General features: G+C 44.5%; 1 protein-coding gene across 1 annotated transcript in view; it reads left to right on the top strand.

The window, feature by feature from the left end:
* The window catches only part of LOC146036045 (cytochrome P450 2C20-like), a 34,954-nt gene that overhangs the window by 12,416 nt on the left and 7,110 nt on the right, over nucleotides 1–15,428 (top strand). The window contains exons 4-6 of the mRNA XM_083159815.1: nucleotides 6,709–6,869; nucleotides 9,345–9,521; nucleotides 9,857–9,998. Of these exons, the coding sequence (XP_083015941.1) occupies nucleotides 6,709–6,869; nucleotides 9,345–9,521; nucleotides 9,857–9,998 (480 nt within the window). The remainder of the gene's footprint in view (nucleotides 1–6,708; nucleotides 6,870–9,344; nucleotides 9,522–9,856; nucleotides 9,999–15,428) is intronic.

Raw genomic sequence — 15,428 nt, 5'->3', positions numbered from 1 at the left:
GAACATTTTTTTTTTTTTGCTAAAAGCATTACTGGTGACATCTGTAACAGCACTACTGGGCGCATGATATTTAACAGCACTACTTGGGACAGTAAACATGGGCCCCCTTCAGCTCAGGGCCCCATAGCAGCTGCACCCCTTGCACCCAAGGGCATAACTACCATAGGTGCAAGGGGTTCAGCTGCTATGGGGCCCAGAGCTGAAAGGGGCCCATCTTTGCTGTCTAACGAATATGTTTTACATACATTTATCACCATCAGTTGCTAAATAGGGGGCCCTTACACACTTTTGCTATGGGGCTACGAATATCTAGGTACAGCTCTGCTTGCACCTATGCAGTTACGCCCTTGAATACAACATTTCCAGCCAATGTCAATGGGTGTGATTGAAGATGGGAAAAAAAGATGTTGGAGGCCAGGGTTAATCATAGGCATAAGTAGGACAACATAACAGCAGTGTGATGGTAGGATGGAAGGGGAAGAGGTTAAAGGAGGGGGACCTAATGTATCTGCCTAAAGCTTTCCGCAAGTACATTCATTAAAAGGGAAAATGAGAAGGGTTTAGTCATCTTCTTCCTCATATCTGTCAGTGGAATAGTATCGTAGCTGGCTCTGACCAGCCTGTCACAGTCCGGGATTAGCATCTACTCAGTATTCCTGACAAATAATCCTTAACAGGTCATAATGTGCCAGGCAAATACAGATTGCACAAAAGGAGCAGTCCCTATAGAGGTTAATAGATACTCCCTTGTAGTTGGAGGCAATGGGCCAGATTCTCTAAGCTTCAGAAATGATAAAATGGAGAGTGATAAACAGCCAGCCAATCAGCTCCTACCTGCCATGTCACAGACTGTGTTTGAAAAATGTCAGACAGGAGCTGATTGGCTGGCTGGTTATCACTCTCCAATTTATCACTTTTGAAGCTTAGAGAATCTGGCCCAATGTCTGAACTTGCACCTATTCCAGGTCAGCAGGAAAGTAATGAGGAGCAGAGTTCTCCGAACGTCTATATCAGCCAAATCTTCATTTAAACAGATACACTATCTGAATAAAGCAGTTTTATAGAAGCAATTAATACATTTCACAAGGACAAACTATATCAGCTAAAGCACTGTAGCTGCATAGTAAGGCTGAGTACACACCTAAATAGTGGGTGACATTAAGAGGGTGACAGGGGCAGCAGTGGGCCCCACTACAATGCACCTGCTGCACCAGTGGTAGTTCTGCCTCTGCACCTAAACAACATCGGGATGATTTGTCATTTCCAGTCTAAAGGGCCCCACATACAGAGAGATTTGTGCCAGAGATTCATAATGGGAGATTCAGCATGAGAGAATTCACTCTCAGATAATGAGCCACATACAGAGAGATTTCTGTCAGAGATTCATAATGGGAGATTCAGCATGAGAGATTTCACTCTCAGACAATGAGCCACATACAGAGAGATTTGTGCCAGAGATTCATAATGGGAGATTCAGCATGAGAGATTTCACTCTCTCAAATAATGAGCCACATACAGAGAGATTTGTGTCAGAGATTCATAACGGGAGATTCAGCATGGGAGATTTCACTCTCAGATAAGGAGCCACATACAGAGAGATTTGTGTCAGAGATTCATAATGGGAGATTCAGCATGAGAGATTTCACTCTCAGATAATGAGCCACATACAGAGAGATTTGTGCCAGAGATTCATAATGGGAGATTCAGCATGAGAGAATTCACTCTCAGATAATGAGCCACATACAGAGAGATTTCTGTCAGAGATTCATAATGGGAGATTCAGCATGAGAGATTTCACTCTCAGACAATGAGCCACATACAGAGAGATTTGTGCCAGAGATTCATAATGGGAGATTCAGCATGAGAGATTTCACTCTCTCAAATAATGAGCCACATACAGAGAGATTTGTGTCAGAGATTCATAACGGGAGATTCAGCATGGGAGATTTCACTCTCAGATAAGGAGCCACATACAGAGAGATTTGTGTCAGAGATTCATAATGGGAGATTCAGCATGAGAGATTTCACTCTCAGATAATGAGCCACATACAGAGAGATTTGTGCCAGAGATTCATAATGGGAGATTCAGCATGAGAGAATTCACTCTCAGATAATGAGCCACATACAGAGAGCTTTGTGTCAGAGATTCATACCGGGAGATTCAGCATGAGAGATTTCACTGTCTCAGATAATGAGCCACACACAGAGAGATTTGTGTCAGAGATTCATAATGGGAGATTCAGTATGGGAGATTTCACTCTCTCAGATAATGAGCCACATACAGAGAGATTTGTGCCAGAGATTCATAATGTGAGATTCATCGTGGGAGATTTCACTTTCTCAGATAATGAGCCACATACAGAGAGATTTGTGCCAGAGATTCATAACGGGAGATTCAGCATGAGAGACTTCACTCTCAGATAATGAGCCACATACAGAGAGATTTGTGCCAGAGATTCATAATGGGAGATTCCGCATGAGAGATTTCACTCTCAGATAATGAGCCACATACAGAGAGATTTGTGTCAGAAATTCATAATGGGAGATTCAGCATGGGAGATTTCACTCTCAGATAATGAGCCACATACAGAGAGATTTGTGTCAGAGATTCATAATGGGAGATTCAGCATGGGAGATTTCACTCTCAGATAATGAGCCACATACAGAGAAATTTGTGTCAGAGATTCATAATGGGAGATTCCGCATGAGAGATTTCACTTTCAGATAATGAGCCACATACATAGAGATTTGTGTCAGAAATTCATAACGGGAGATTCAGCATGGGAGATTTCACTCTCTCAGATAATGAGCCACATACATAGAGATTTGTGCCAGAGATTCATAATGGGAGATTCAGCATGGGAGATTTCACTCTCTCAGATAATGAGCCACACACAGAGAGATTTGTGTCAGAAATTCATAACGGGAGATTCAGCATGGGAGATTTCACTCTCTCAGATAATGAGCCACATACAGAGAGATTTGTGCCAGAGATTCATAATGGGAGATTCAGCATGAGAGATTTCACTCTCTCAAATAATGAGCCACATACAGAGAGATTTGTGCCAGAGATTCATAACGGGAGATTCAGCATGAGAGATTTCACTCTCAGATAATGAGCCACATACAGAGAGATTTGTGTCAGAAATTCATAATGGGAGATTCAGCATGAGAGATTTCACTCTCAGATAATGAGCCACATACATAGAGATTTGTGCAAGAGATTTATAATGGGAGATTCAGCATGGGAGATTTCACTCTCAGATAATGAGCCACATACAGAGAGATTTGTGTCAGAGATTCATAATGGGAGATTCAGCATGAGAGATTTCACTCTCAGATAATGAGCCACATACAGAGAGATTTGTGCCAGAGATTCATAATGGGAGATTCAGCATGAGAGATTTCACTCTCAGATAATGAGCCACATACAGAGAGATTTGTGTCAGAAATTCATAATGGGAGATTCAGCATGGGAGATTTCACTCTCAGATAATGAGCCACATACAGAGAGATTTGTGTCAGAGATTCATAATTGGAGATTCAGCATGGGAGATTTCACTCTCAGATAATGAGCCACATACAGAGAAATTTGTGTCAGAGATTCATAATGGGAGATTCCGCATGAGAGATTTCACTTTCAGATAATGAGCCACATACATAGAGATTTGTGCAAGAGATTTATAATGGGAGATTCAGCATGGGAGATTTCACTCTCAGATAATGAGCCACATACAGAGAGATTTGTGTCAGAGATTCATAATGGGAGATTCAGCATGAGAGATTTCACTCTCAGATAATGAGCCACATACAGAGAGATTTGTGCCAGAGATTCATAATGGGAGATTCAGCATGAGAGATTTCACTCTCAGATAATGAGCCACATACATAGAGATTTGTGCCAGAGATTCATAATGGGAGATTCAGCATGGGAGATTTCACTCTCTCAGATAATGAGCCACACACAGAGAGATTTGTGTCAGAAATTTATAACGGGAGATTCAGCATGGGAGATTTCACTCTCTCAGATAATGAGCCACATACAGAGAGATTTGTGCCAGAGATTCATAATGGGAGATTCAGCATGAGAGATTTCACTCTCTCAAATAATGAGCCACATACAGAGAGATTTGTGCCAGAGATTCATAACGGGAGATTCAGCATGAGAGATTTCACTCTCAGATAATGAGCCACATACAGAGAGATTTGTGTCAGAAATTCATAATGGGAGATTCAGCATGAGAGATTTCACTCTCAGATAATGAGCCACATACATAGAGATTTGTGCAAGAGATTTATAATGGGAGATTCAGCATGGGAGATTTCACTCTCAGATAATGAGCCACATACAGAGAGATTTGTGTCAGAGATTCATAATGGGAGATTCAGCATGAGAGATTTCACTCTCAGATAATGAGCCACATACAGAGAGATTTGTGCCAGAGATTCATAATGGGAGATTCAGCATGAGAGATTTCACTCTCAGATAATGAGCCACATACAGAGAGATTTGTGCCAGAGATTCATAATGGGAGATTCAGCATGGGAGATTTCACTCTCTCAGATAATGAGCCACACACAGAGAGATTTGTGTCAGAAATTCATAACGGGAGATTCAGCATGGGAGATTTCACTCTCTCAGATAATGAGCCACATACAGAGAGATTTGTGCCAGAGATTCATAATGGGAGATTCAGCATGAGAGATTTCACTCTCTCAAATAATGAGCCACATACAGAGAGATTTGTGTCAGAGATTCATAACGGGAGATTCAGCATGGGAGATTTCACTCTCAGATAATGAGCCACATACAGAGAGATTTGTGCCAGAGATTCATAATGTGAGATTCAGCATGGGAGATTTCACTCTCAGATAATGAGCCACATACAGAGAAATTTGTGTCAGAGATTCATAATGGGAGATTCAGCATGAGAGATTTCACTCCTCTCAGATAATGAGCCACATACAGAGAGATTTGTGCCAGAGATTCATAATGGGAGATTCAGCATGGGAGATTTCCCTCTCTCAGATAATGAGCCACATACATAGAGATTTGTGTCAGAGATTCATAATGGGAGATTCAGCATGGGAGATTTCACTCTCTCAGATAATGAGCCACATACAGAGAGCTTTGTGTCAGAGATTCATAATGGGAGATTCAGCATGGGAGATTTCACTCTCTCAGATAATGAGCCACATACAGAGAGCTTTGTGTCAGAGATTCATACCGGGAGATTCAGCATGAGAGATTTCACTCTCTCAGATAATGAGCCACATACAGAGAGCTTTGTGTCATCGCACGTAAAAGAATCGCGGGCATCGCGGGCATTGAATGCACTAAAAATCGGGTGCGACGCCACCGACGCGATGCCTGCGATTTCCCATAGGGAACAATGTTAAATGTCTCAATTGACCCGATTTTCATGTTCAATGCCTCAATTGACCCGATTTTTCCATAGGAAACAATGTTAAATGGCCCACAGAGGCCAAATAGCCACCCTGAAGTGTGAAATGGCCCCCACAATTGTTAACGCCACCCCACGATCAACGTGAACCCGAAGCGTGGCGAGCGCAGCGAGCCCGCGAGGGGCGGCGTTACGCATCCTACGACCTTTTCATACCCCCACTATCCACGTCGGCGTGGAGTTGAGAATAGAATAGTGTGGCGAGCGCAGCCAGCCACCGAGCCCGAAGTGTGGCGAGCGCAGCGTGCCCCGCGAGGGGACGCGGATACCTTCACAGGTAAACGCGTCCCTTCGCGGGCTTCACAGGTATCCGCGTCCCCTCGCCACCCTTCGGGCTCGGTGGCTCGCTGCGCTCGTCACACTATTCTATTCTCAACTCCACGCCGACGTGGAAAGTGGGGGTATGAAAAGGTCGTAGGACACGTACCGCCGCCCCTCGCGGGCTCGCTGCGCTCGCCACGCTTCGGGTTCACATTGATCGTGGGGTGGCGTTATCAATTGTGGGGGCCATTTCACACTTTAGGGTGCCTATTTGGCCTCTGTGGGCCATTTAACATTGTTTCCTAGGAAAAATCGGGTCAATTGAGGCAATGAACAGAAAAATCGGGTCAATTGAGACATTTAACATTGTTCCCTATGGGAAATCGCGGGCATTGCGTCGGTCGCGTCGCACCCGATTTTTTAGTGCATTCAATTCCCGCGATGGGCGCCGTGCTAAGTAAAGAGTATCAAAGTCTCCTCTATGCTCTTTACTTCCTGCCTGTGCCTGGTGAGATCACAAAGGAGATTGCCTATCACTCTCTGTGACCTGCTCATGACTTCTAGGCCAGGGGTCCTCAAACTATTTTGCTCTGGGACCCCATCAGACAATATAAATAATTACGGGACCCCAGCAAGTTACTGCAAAAGGTCATCACCTCACATGTGTGGTCCGCAGACAGCACATACATGGCAGCATTGTGGAGGCACAAAATGATGGGAGGAGTCTAAAATAACAGAAAATTAAAACAGATTTTTCCTTGAATCACTGATTGAGATTAGAAAAGTCATCAGCCTGATGGTCACCAACATGGTGTCATGACCCCATGATGAGAAGGTCGGGACCCACTTTGGGGTCAGGACCCACAGTTTGAGAACCGCTGCTCTAGGCTATTCAAAAGATATTTTTATGGTCAATTGCTTATTCATGACGTTGCTAATAATTTCTATAAATTAATTACTGGTCTTCTTTACAATATAACAGGCACCCCATTTGACCCAGAATATCTACTGAGACAGGCTGTTTCCAATGTTATTTGCTCCGTTGTATTTGGGGAGAGATTTGACTATGAGGACAAGAGATTCATTACCCTACTGACACACTTTATGGAGCTTATTCGGCTATTAGGCACTGCCTCGGGTCAGGTACAGTAAATATTAAGAAACAACTGAGAAGATGGTGGAAACATTCTACAGATAGAGCACCTCTCGCTATTGCAGGGGATGGCGGAAGATTCGACAGCTGCCATCCCCCGCGAGCCGCCGTAAGGGGATGCGCGCGCGTCGCCTTACAATGGGGCTTCCCCCGGGTCCCTGCCGCCTCGCCGAGGATCGCCCCGGGTCCCCGCCGCCTTGCCGCCCCCCCCCCAACCCTGTCCATCTCCCTAAAGCGGAGACGGACAGGGTTCCCGTCCCCCCGCCGACAGGAAACTGAGACGCGCGTGCGTGTGAGATGCACGCGCGTCTCAGTCAGATGGGGCACCTCTCCGCCGGCAATCGCCAGCGGACAGATTCTGGCGCTGGCGGAGCAATAACTATGTATGTGCTAGATATAGAATATTAAGATTTACATTTCTGTAGTCTAGATCAGTGGTTCCCAACCCTGCTCCTCAAGTACCCCCAACAGTGCACGTTTTCCAGGTCACCCAGCAGTCTAGATCATTTTAAAATAAGTCAACAAAGTTAAATCAATTCATATAACCAAGAAAACACTTATTTCTAATTGCTCCAAATTTGTGACCTGATTTCATGAATTTCTTCCCAAAAATTTTGATTTGTAGTCAATCAAAATAAAGGTTTTGTATCAGGTAGAGTTGAAAAGTGAAAGTGTTGGTTGCTGACATTGACCTGAAGTTGTATGACATGACAAATGGGGTGCCACCATGTGGTTCTGGTTGATAGATCTACAGTGTCTAGGTAGACAGTCAATAAGTCTACCCCAAAAGTTCAACATGCAATAGGTCAACAGGGTCAAAGTTCAACATGAAAACAGTAGACACGTGACAAGGTTGACATGAGTTTTCCATGATTTTTTTTAAACCGGATTGTTCTAACATCATCATCCATGTCGGCATAGAGGAAGAATATAATAATGTGCTGAGCGTAGTGAGGCACCGAGCCCGAAACATGTCTACATTTTTCAAGTTGACCCTTTGACCCTGTCAATCTTTCCCATGTTGACCTTTTGACCCTGTTGACCTTTTGGGGGTGGCCTACTGACTGTCTATGTAGACACTGCCTATCTAGTAATCTTAACCCCCACCATGAACTAAAAAGAATAGAAATACATTTTGAATTCTAGTACAAAGAGCAAAAAAAATTACTAAAGGTGTACAGTAATTTTGGGAGATATTTATTTAAAATGGAGATTAAAGGGTACAGTGCAGTGGTTCTCAAACATTTTTGAATCATGGTGCTTTAGAGCAGGGGTTCTTAACCTGGGTCCTCAAGGACCCCCAACAGTTCACGGTTTCCAGGTCACTTGGCAAGTGCACAGGTGCACACATTATTCACTGACACATTTTAAAAGATCACAGGCGGAGCTAATTATTTAATCTGTGATTCTGTGTGGAGACCTGGAAAATGTGCACTGTTGGGGGTCCTTGAGAACCGCTGCTTTTGAGTATCAGAATATTTTCCAGCACTCCTAGGCAAAATGTTATATAAGATAATTTTATTGTGTTTTTTCTGTTATCGTTAGGGCCAGTTATGAGGAAGGAGACAGATCTAACTTCTTTTTATCCACATTTTTTGGACTGGAAGCTGCAAGCTCTATTTTTCACCTGATACATTGACCATAAATATCTGCAATTGCTACTGGACCACCAACCTGCGGCACCCCTGCAAGTGTAATGAGGCAACCGGGGGTGCCCAGGGATCCAGTTGGGAACTACTCGTATCATCTTTATGCCAACCAAGAGAAATTGTGAATTTCTCAAAAATGCTGGCATCCATTTTTTTTTCAATCACATTACAAAAATAATCCCCAAATATTATTATTCCTGTAGAATAAACATTTTGTTCACAAACTTACAATGAGTACATCAAACATGAGTACATACAAACCAGATTTGAATTAAAAATCCCTTTTTATTGCCTCACAGTAAATACTTTAGTAAAAAATATGAATTAAAAAAATGAAACATTGGGAGGCTAATAATGAGTTTGGTACACTTAGATCCTAATTCAGACCTGTTCAATAGACTGCGTATACTCACAGTCTAGTGAACAGGTAAGTGCCACCAGCCCCTCCTCCCCGCTGTCCAAATCCCCTCGTTAGCATGCGAGGGGATGTGTATGAGAAGCTTATGGTCATAAAAATACTCCATTATATTTGTAATTCATTTTTTTGGTGCACCATCATCAATGCTTAAATATATTAAAGGTATCTCTAGAATAAATTAAAAAAAAATGTCACAATATAAGCTTAATTTATCTAATTCTCTCTTAGATAAGTGTCGGAGAGCACTAGTTAACTTTGATATAAGCTAAATATTATTTATAAATAGTTAGAAAACTAGTGAGCTTTTGGGAACCTTTAGTTATAGACTGTGTCAAGATGGGATCTAAGAAAAATATACTTTTTAGTTTTAATTTTCTCTATTTTACTTTTCATTTTAGCTTCTTAATATCTTCCCAAACTTGATGAAATATATGCCTGGCCCTCACCAGAAAATTTTCTCAACTTTTGAAAAAGTGAAGGACTTTATAAAGGACATGGTGAGGACCCACCAAAACACACTGGATAAGGAGTGCCCAAGAGACTACACAGACTGCTTCCTCATAAAGATGGAAGAGGTGAGTTTGGAGAGAATGTTTGCAATAGAAATGGATAACAAAATAACAAGTTGCTTCTGCAAAGATTGGAATCCTTTTATTTCTTGTTTAACAGACCACAGGTTTTCAAACTCCGTCCTCGGGACCACGCACAGTGGATGCTTTGCAGGTCTCCTCACAGAATCACGAAATAAATAATTTGCTCCACCGGTGGATCTTTTAAAATGTGTCAATGAGTAATGAGTGCACCTGTGCACCTCCCGGGTGACCTGGAAAACGTGAACTGTGTGGGGTCCTGAGGACCGAGTATGAGAAACCCTGAATTAGACTAATAAAATAATGAAAATTTCTTCTAGGAAAAAAATAATCCAAATACAGAATTTCATGATGAGAATTTACAGTCGGCAGTAATGGACCTGTTCATTGCTGGGACGGAAACTACAAGTTTGACATTGAGATATGGATTCCTGATTCTGCTGAAGTACCCTGAGATACAAGGTAACATTGCTTCTTGTTTCCGAAATAGTCAGATATTTTCTAGAAATGTTTTCTTCTTATAAACCCAAAATAGGGAAACAAATAAATAGTGGGTATTATACAACTATAAACTTTCGGTACTTGTTTCCTAGCACGGCCACAATCGCGGCCATCGGGGGTAATTTTTAGTGGCCTGCGACGCGACCGACGCGATGCCCCCGATTTTTCCATTGAAATGCATTGAAAACAGTGAAAATCGCGTCGATCGGGTCGTATGCGGCCAAAAATGCTTAAATGGTCCACCCGCGATGGCCGCGATTTCCCCATAGGGAACAATGTTAAATGCCTCAATTTACCCGCGATGACCGCGATTTCCCATAGGAAACAATGTTAAATGGGTCAATTTACACAAATCATCATAGGGAAGAATGGTAAATGGGCCAGAAACCCCCCAAAAAACCCCTGAACATTGACATGTCCCCCCAAAAGTAGTTCACGCCACCCCGCGATCAACGTGAACCCGAAGCGTGGCGAGCGCAGCGAGCCCGCGAGGGGCGGCGGTACGCGTCCTCCGACCTTTTCATACCCCCACTATCCACGACGGCGTGGAGTTGAATAGAATAGTGTGGCGAGCGCAGCGAGCCACCGAGCCCGAAGCGTGGCGAGGGGACGCGGATACCTTCACAGGTAAACGCGTCCCTTCGCGGGCTTCACAGGTGTCCGCGTCGCCAAGGACACCTGGGAAGCCCGCGAGGGGACGCGTATAACTGTGAAGGTATCCGCGTCCCCTCGCGATGCTCGCTGCGCTCGCCACGCTTCGGGCGCGGTGGCTCGCTGCGCTCGCCACACTATTCTATTCTCAACTCCACGCCGACGTGGATAGTGGGGGTATGAAAAGGTCGGAGGACGCGTACCGCTGCGCTCGCCACGCTTCGGGTTCACGTTGATCGCGGGGTGGCGTATAGTACTTTTGGGGGGACATTTTAATGTTCAGGGGTGTTTTTGGGCCATTTACCATTGTTCCCTATGATAATTTGGGTAAATTGATCCATTTCACATTGTTTCCTATGGGAAATCGGGGTCATCGTGGGTAAATTGAGGCATTTAACATTGTTCTCTATGGGGAAATCGCGGGCATCGCGTCTAGCCCATCGCACCAGATTTTTTAGTGCATGCGATGCCCGCGTTGGCCCCGATTTTACCCCCGATGACCGCGATCATGATCGTTGTGGCCGTGCTAGGAAACAAGTACCAAACTTTCTACTGTATAAAAAAATAGTTCTAATCAGGCCTCCTAATCAATATCAATCTCTTGGGTTGGAACAGAAAAGCAGAGCCTAAAAAACTTTTAAATTAATATTTTTTAATTTATTTGAGTGTATTACTTTTCTAGGACCCCTAATAGTAACCACCCTGGGTCCTATCACCTGATGGATTAGTTCACTATAAGTGCATAGGCAGAACTCTGGGAGGCAATGGAGTCATCTGCCGCCGGGCTTCTGCCCCAATGGGGGCACCTCTCCTCCCCTGCTAGTTTAAATCAGTTAATTGAAAACTGTTGATATTGCTTCTGTAGCTAAGTTCTCTCTCTCTCCCTCTCTCTCTCTCTCATTCATATATATATATATATATATATATATATATATACACGTATATAGAACACATACACATTTCAGAACATATATATATATATATTATATATCTATCTATATAATAAGTTGAAGAGTCTGTGTGCGTGTGTGTGTGTGTGTGTGTGTGCGTGTCCGTCGCATTGCGGACACACCGTGACACTCAGAGACACCAAATTCGGCAACAAGATACCTCTGGACCCGGTGGTGTGCACCTCGAAACCGTTTTTGGGAAATTTCACTTAGAATTTTAAAAACACCAAGTTTTAATTTTCCTTCATTGATGATCTGGGGAAAAGATTGACAATCTGGGAAACCGTGGACGAAGGAACAACTCCACACCTGATTTCATTGCTGTCATTGAGTATGACAGACACATTCTAACATTATGGTGAAGGCTTTAAACAATTAGGAAATAATTGAGGATATACATAGACCACACATAACACACACACACGTACACATTGTACACGCACACACACACAGTACACCACATACGCACACATAGCACACAACACACACATTTATACATAGAGCACCTCACACACTTAAGCTGTGTACACACGGGGGAGATAGGGGCTGAAATCGCTGGAAACACACCGCATGCAGTACAATACAAATCCATACACACTACAACACACACCCAAAAACAGTACAACAAACACACAACTCCTGGCTTCAATCAATTCTATGGAGACGGACCACGATAAAATGGCCGCCCCATAAAGCAGACAGTTCTCTGAAACTGTTTGCGGTATGGGGGCGGCCATTTTATCGTGGTCCGTCTGCATAGAATTATTAATTAAAGCCAGGAGGGGAGCCGGGACGCGCAGACAGGTAAGCCTGCGGCGATGGGGTAGGGGGGGGGGGGGTGGCACCGGCGGCCGGGGTGGGGAGGGGGGGAGGCGCCCCCCCATTAGTGGTGGGGGTGGGGAGGCCGGCGGGGAGGGGGGGAGGCGCCCCCCATTAACGGCGGGGGGGCGCCCCAAACCAAGCTACGCCACTGAGAACACACACACTTAAACATTGCCAGGATATGCACAGCACACTACACACACATATATACGTAGCGCACCTCACAAACTTACACATTCGGCAGGTATACACACAACACAACACACATAACACACAACTCACAGTACAACACACACCAACATTCACTACAACACACACCCAAAAACAGTACAATACACAGAACACACACTTAAACATTGCACAGATACACACACATAACATACCTCTAACAGCACAACACACACCCACATTCACCACACACAGCCAAAAAACAGTACAACACACACACAAAACACACATTTAAACTTTGCACAGATACACAAAGACACAACACACACATACAGTATATACATAGCACACCTCACACACTTACGCATTGGACAGATACATACAATATAACACACAAAACCACATACATTACAACACACACACACAAAAACAGTACAACACACACAAACACACAGAACACATAAAACATAATTTGCCGTTTATTTAACAGTCTGTACCGGCAAATAAAAACTGTACCTAATGTACCATTTCTACTTTGTTCCCCATATCCGTCTCTCCAGTCCTCCAGTTGCACTGAGAAATCTTTGTCCTGGCCAATGCACCCATTGATCAATACAAAGTGGGTACACTGCACTCACCCTGTTAGTCAGTTGGATATCAGGCACTGCTCTGCCTTCAGGGTTTCCCAGACTCTTTTGGTTCATAGATAATGTTTGGTCGATGGGCATGAGTGCTGCAGAAGAGACTTACAGTATTGTAAAGGGTCCCTAAAAGACCACCTGGACCCCAATTGGGAATCCCCCTATGGTGACAATGTGACCGTGACACTGTAGTGAAAATCCCATCAATTGAGGGCCCCATGTATTTGTAACAAACACCAATTATGCCCACAATATCCATACCCCCACCTATAGATTTGTTTCACAACCCACCCCATCCAAACAATTATCAGTTTGAATAAGAACTTATTTTTAATCCTACTTTCATTTCTTGATTGTACTTCTATGTACACTTATATTTTTTTCACGATTTATTGAGTAAATTGTACACTTTGTAACATGGCAATTATTTTTCTCAGTCTTATTCTTCAACTTCTTACACTCAAACCTTATCAATGCACCCATTGATGATTGTGATGGCTGGATCAGTGGATTGGCTTGGCGGGTGTAGGGAAGAATTTGGCCCATTGCACCCATTCCCAGTGGGGCATTACAGTGGTGAGGGTAGCGTGCGTCGCGTCATGACATCATGTGGCCAGGCCCGTGGACCTGCTCCCACACTCAGGGGCTGCCCCACTTTTTGGTAGAGATGCCCGGTGCATGTGCTTTACAGATCCCCAGACCTCAGAGACTGCTGCAGGTTCGGTGAGGGGAGTGGCAGTGGCAGGGAGCAGTGAATTTTTAATTAATTATGGCGCGGTAAGTAACGCCCACCCCAGTCCCCGCGCACTCAGCGTCTGTAATTACACACCCTAGAAACTGTACCATTGAAAGTATAGAAATTGAGGTGTGGCCACGTCCCTTTCTGATTTTGTACCGATTTCTGACCCTCAGATGTTGGAGAATATGTCATACAGTAGGTGCTAAATCTCAGGAGTGGATGTGGAATTCATCAACACATACAAGTTATCAACTCAGGAGCGTTGTGTTTCAAACAACAACACCACACCTGATTTCATTGCCATCATTGAATATCAATGCAAACACATTCTAACATTATGGTGGAATCTATAACAAATTACAATCTTAGGTCTTTGGCACAGCATATTGTAAGATGACATTTTTCAGCAATTTTGGAAATAAAGAAACCCCAATGGTTTCCCGGGCAACGCCGGGCGGGTCAGCTAGTATATATATATATATACTAGGTGATTCATCGCGCCCTACGGGCGCTCTTCACACCGTCGTAAGGGGCTGCGCCCCCTTAATTTGTGAACATTTGCATATGAGAAAGATGGTTAGAATTGTATGAAAGATGGCCTGTATTGCAACTTGAGTTATAGGTGAAATGTGTTAAATAGAGAGCATATGATGTGGAAGGGGGTGTGTATTGTTTTGTTTAATTAAAAAGCGGTTACAGAGTAAGATGTACATTGATAGTGTGGATGGTACAGTGACATTTGTGGGTGTGGGGGGGCTGTGTGTGCATGTTGTTTAGGTGTGTGTGTGTGCAATAGTATAGTAGGGTGTTTCTGAGTCAGCAGCTCCCCACTGGCGGAGGTCACGACACAGGAAAACAGGAGGCTGGGTAGTGATAGGGGTGTGTGGGCATAAGGGGGACTAAAGAGGAGGGTGGGAGATACTGTGCAGCTTCTGCCAGTGGGTGAGGGTCCAGCGTGGCAGTACAGGATGGTGGCCCTTAGTCAGTGTCTCCTCCTACTGGGTGGGAGTTCGGGTGCATGAGAGCAGGAGGCTGGGCTATGAGGCATGATAAGGGCATGTGGGCAAAACAGCGTCAGCGACTCCCCAGTGGTGGAAGTTACGGTTCAGGAGAGCAGGAAGCTGGGTAGTGATAGGGGTGTGTGAGTATATGGGGGACTAAAGAGGGGCTTAGGGGTGCCGTGAATTGCGGGAGGGGCGCGGGGGTGCCGTGAATCAAGGGAGGGGGGCGCAGGTGTCGGCGAATCGCGGGAGAGGGTCCGCAAAGCGTGGGAGGGGGCGTGAATTGCGCGAGGGGGGTTGCGAATCGCGGGAGGGGGGTGCGCGGGGGGTCCGTGAATTTCGGGAGGGGGGGGCACGGGGCGCGATGAATCACCTAGTTGGTTATATATTCTTGTAGAAGGATGGTAGGATGTTGCTGT

This window comes from Crinia signifera, chromosome 9 (assembly GCF_055691185.1).
Source record: "Crinia signifera chromosome 9, ASM5569118v1, whole genome shotgun sequence".
Lineage (NCBI taxonomy): Eukaryota > Metazoa > Chordata > Amphibia > Anura > Myobatrachidae > Crinia > Crinia signifera.
The sequence above is the reverse complement of the archived record's forward strand: the minus strand, read 5'-3'. Positions and strand labels throughout refer to the sequence as shown.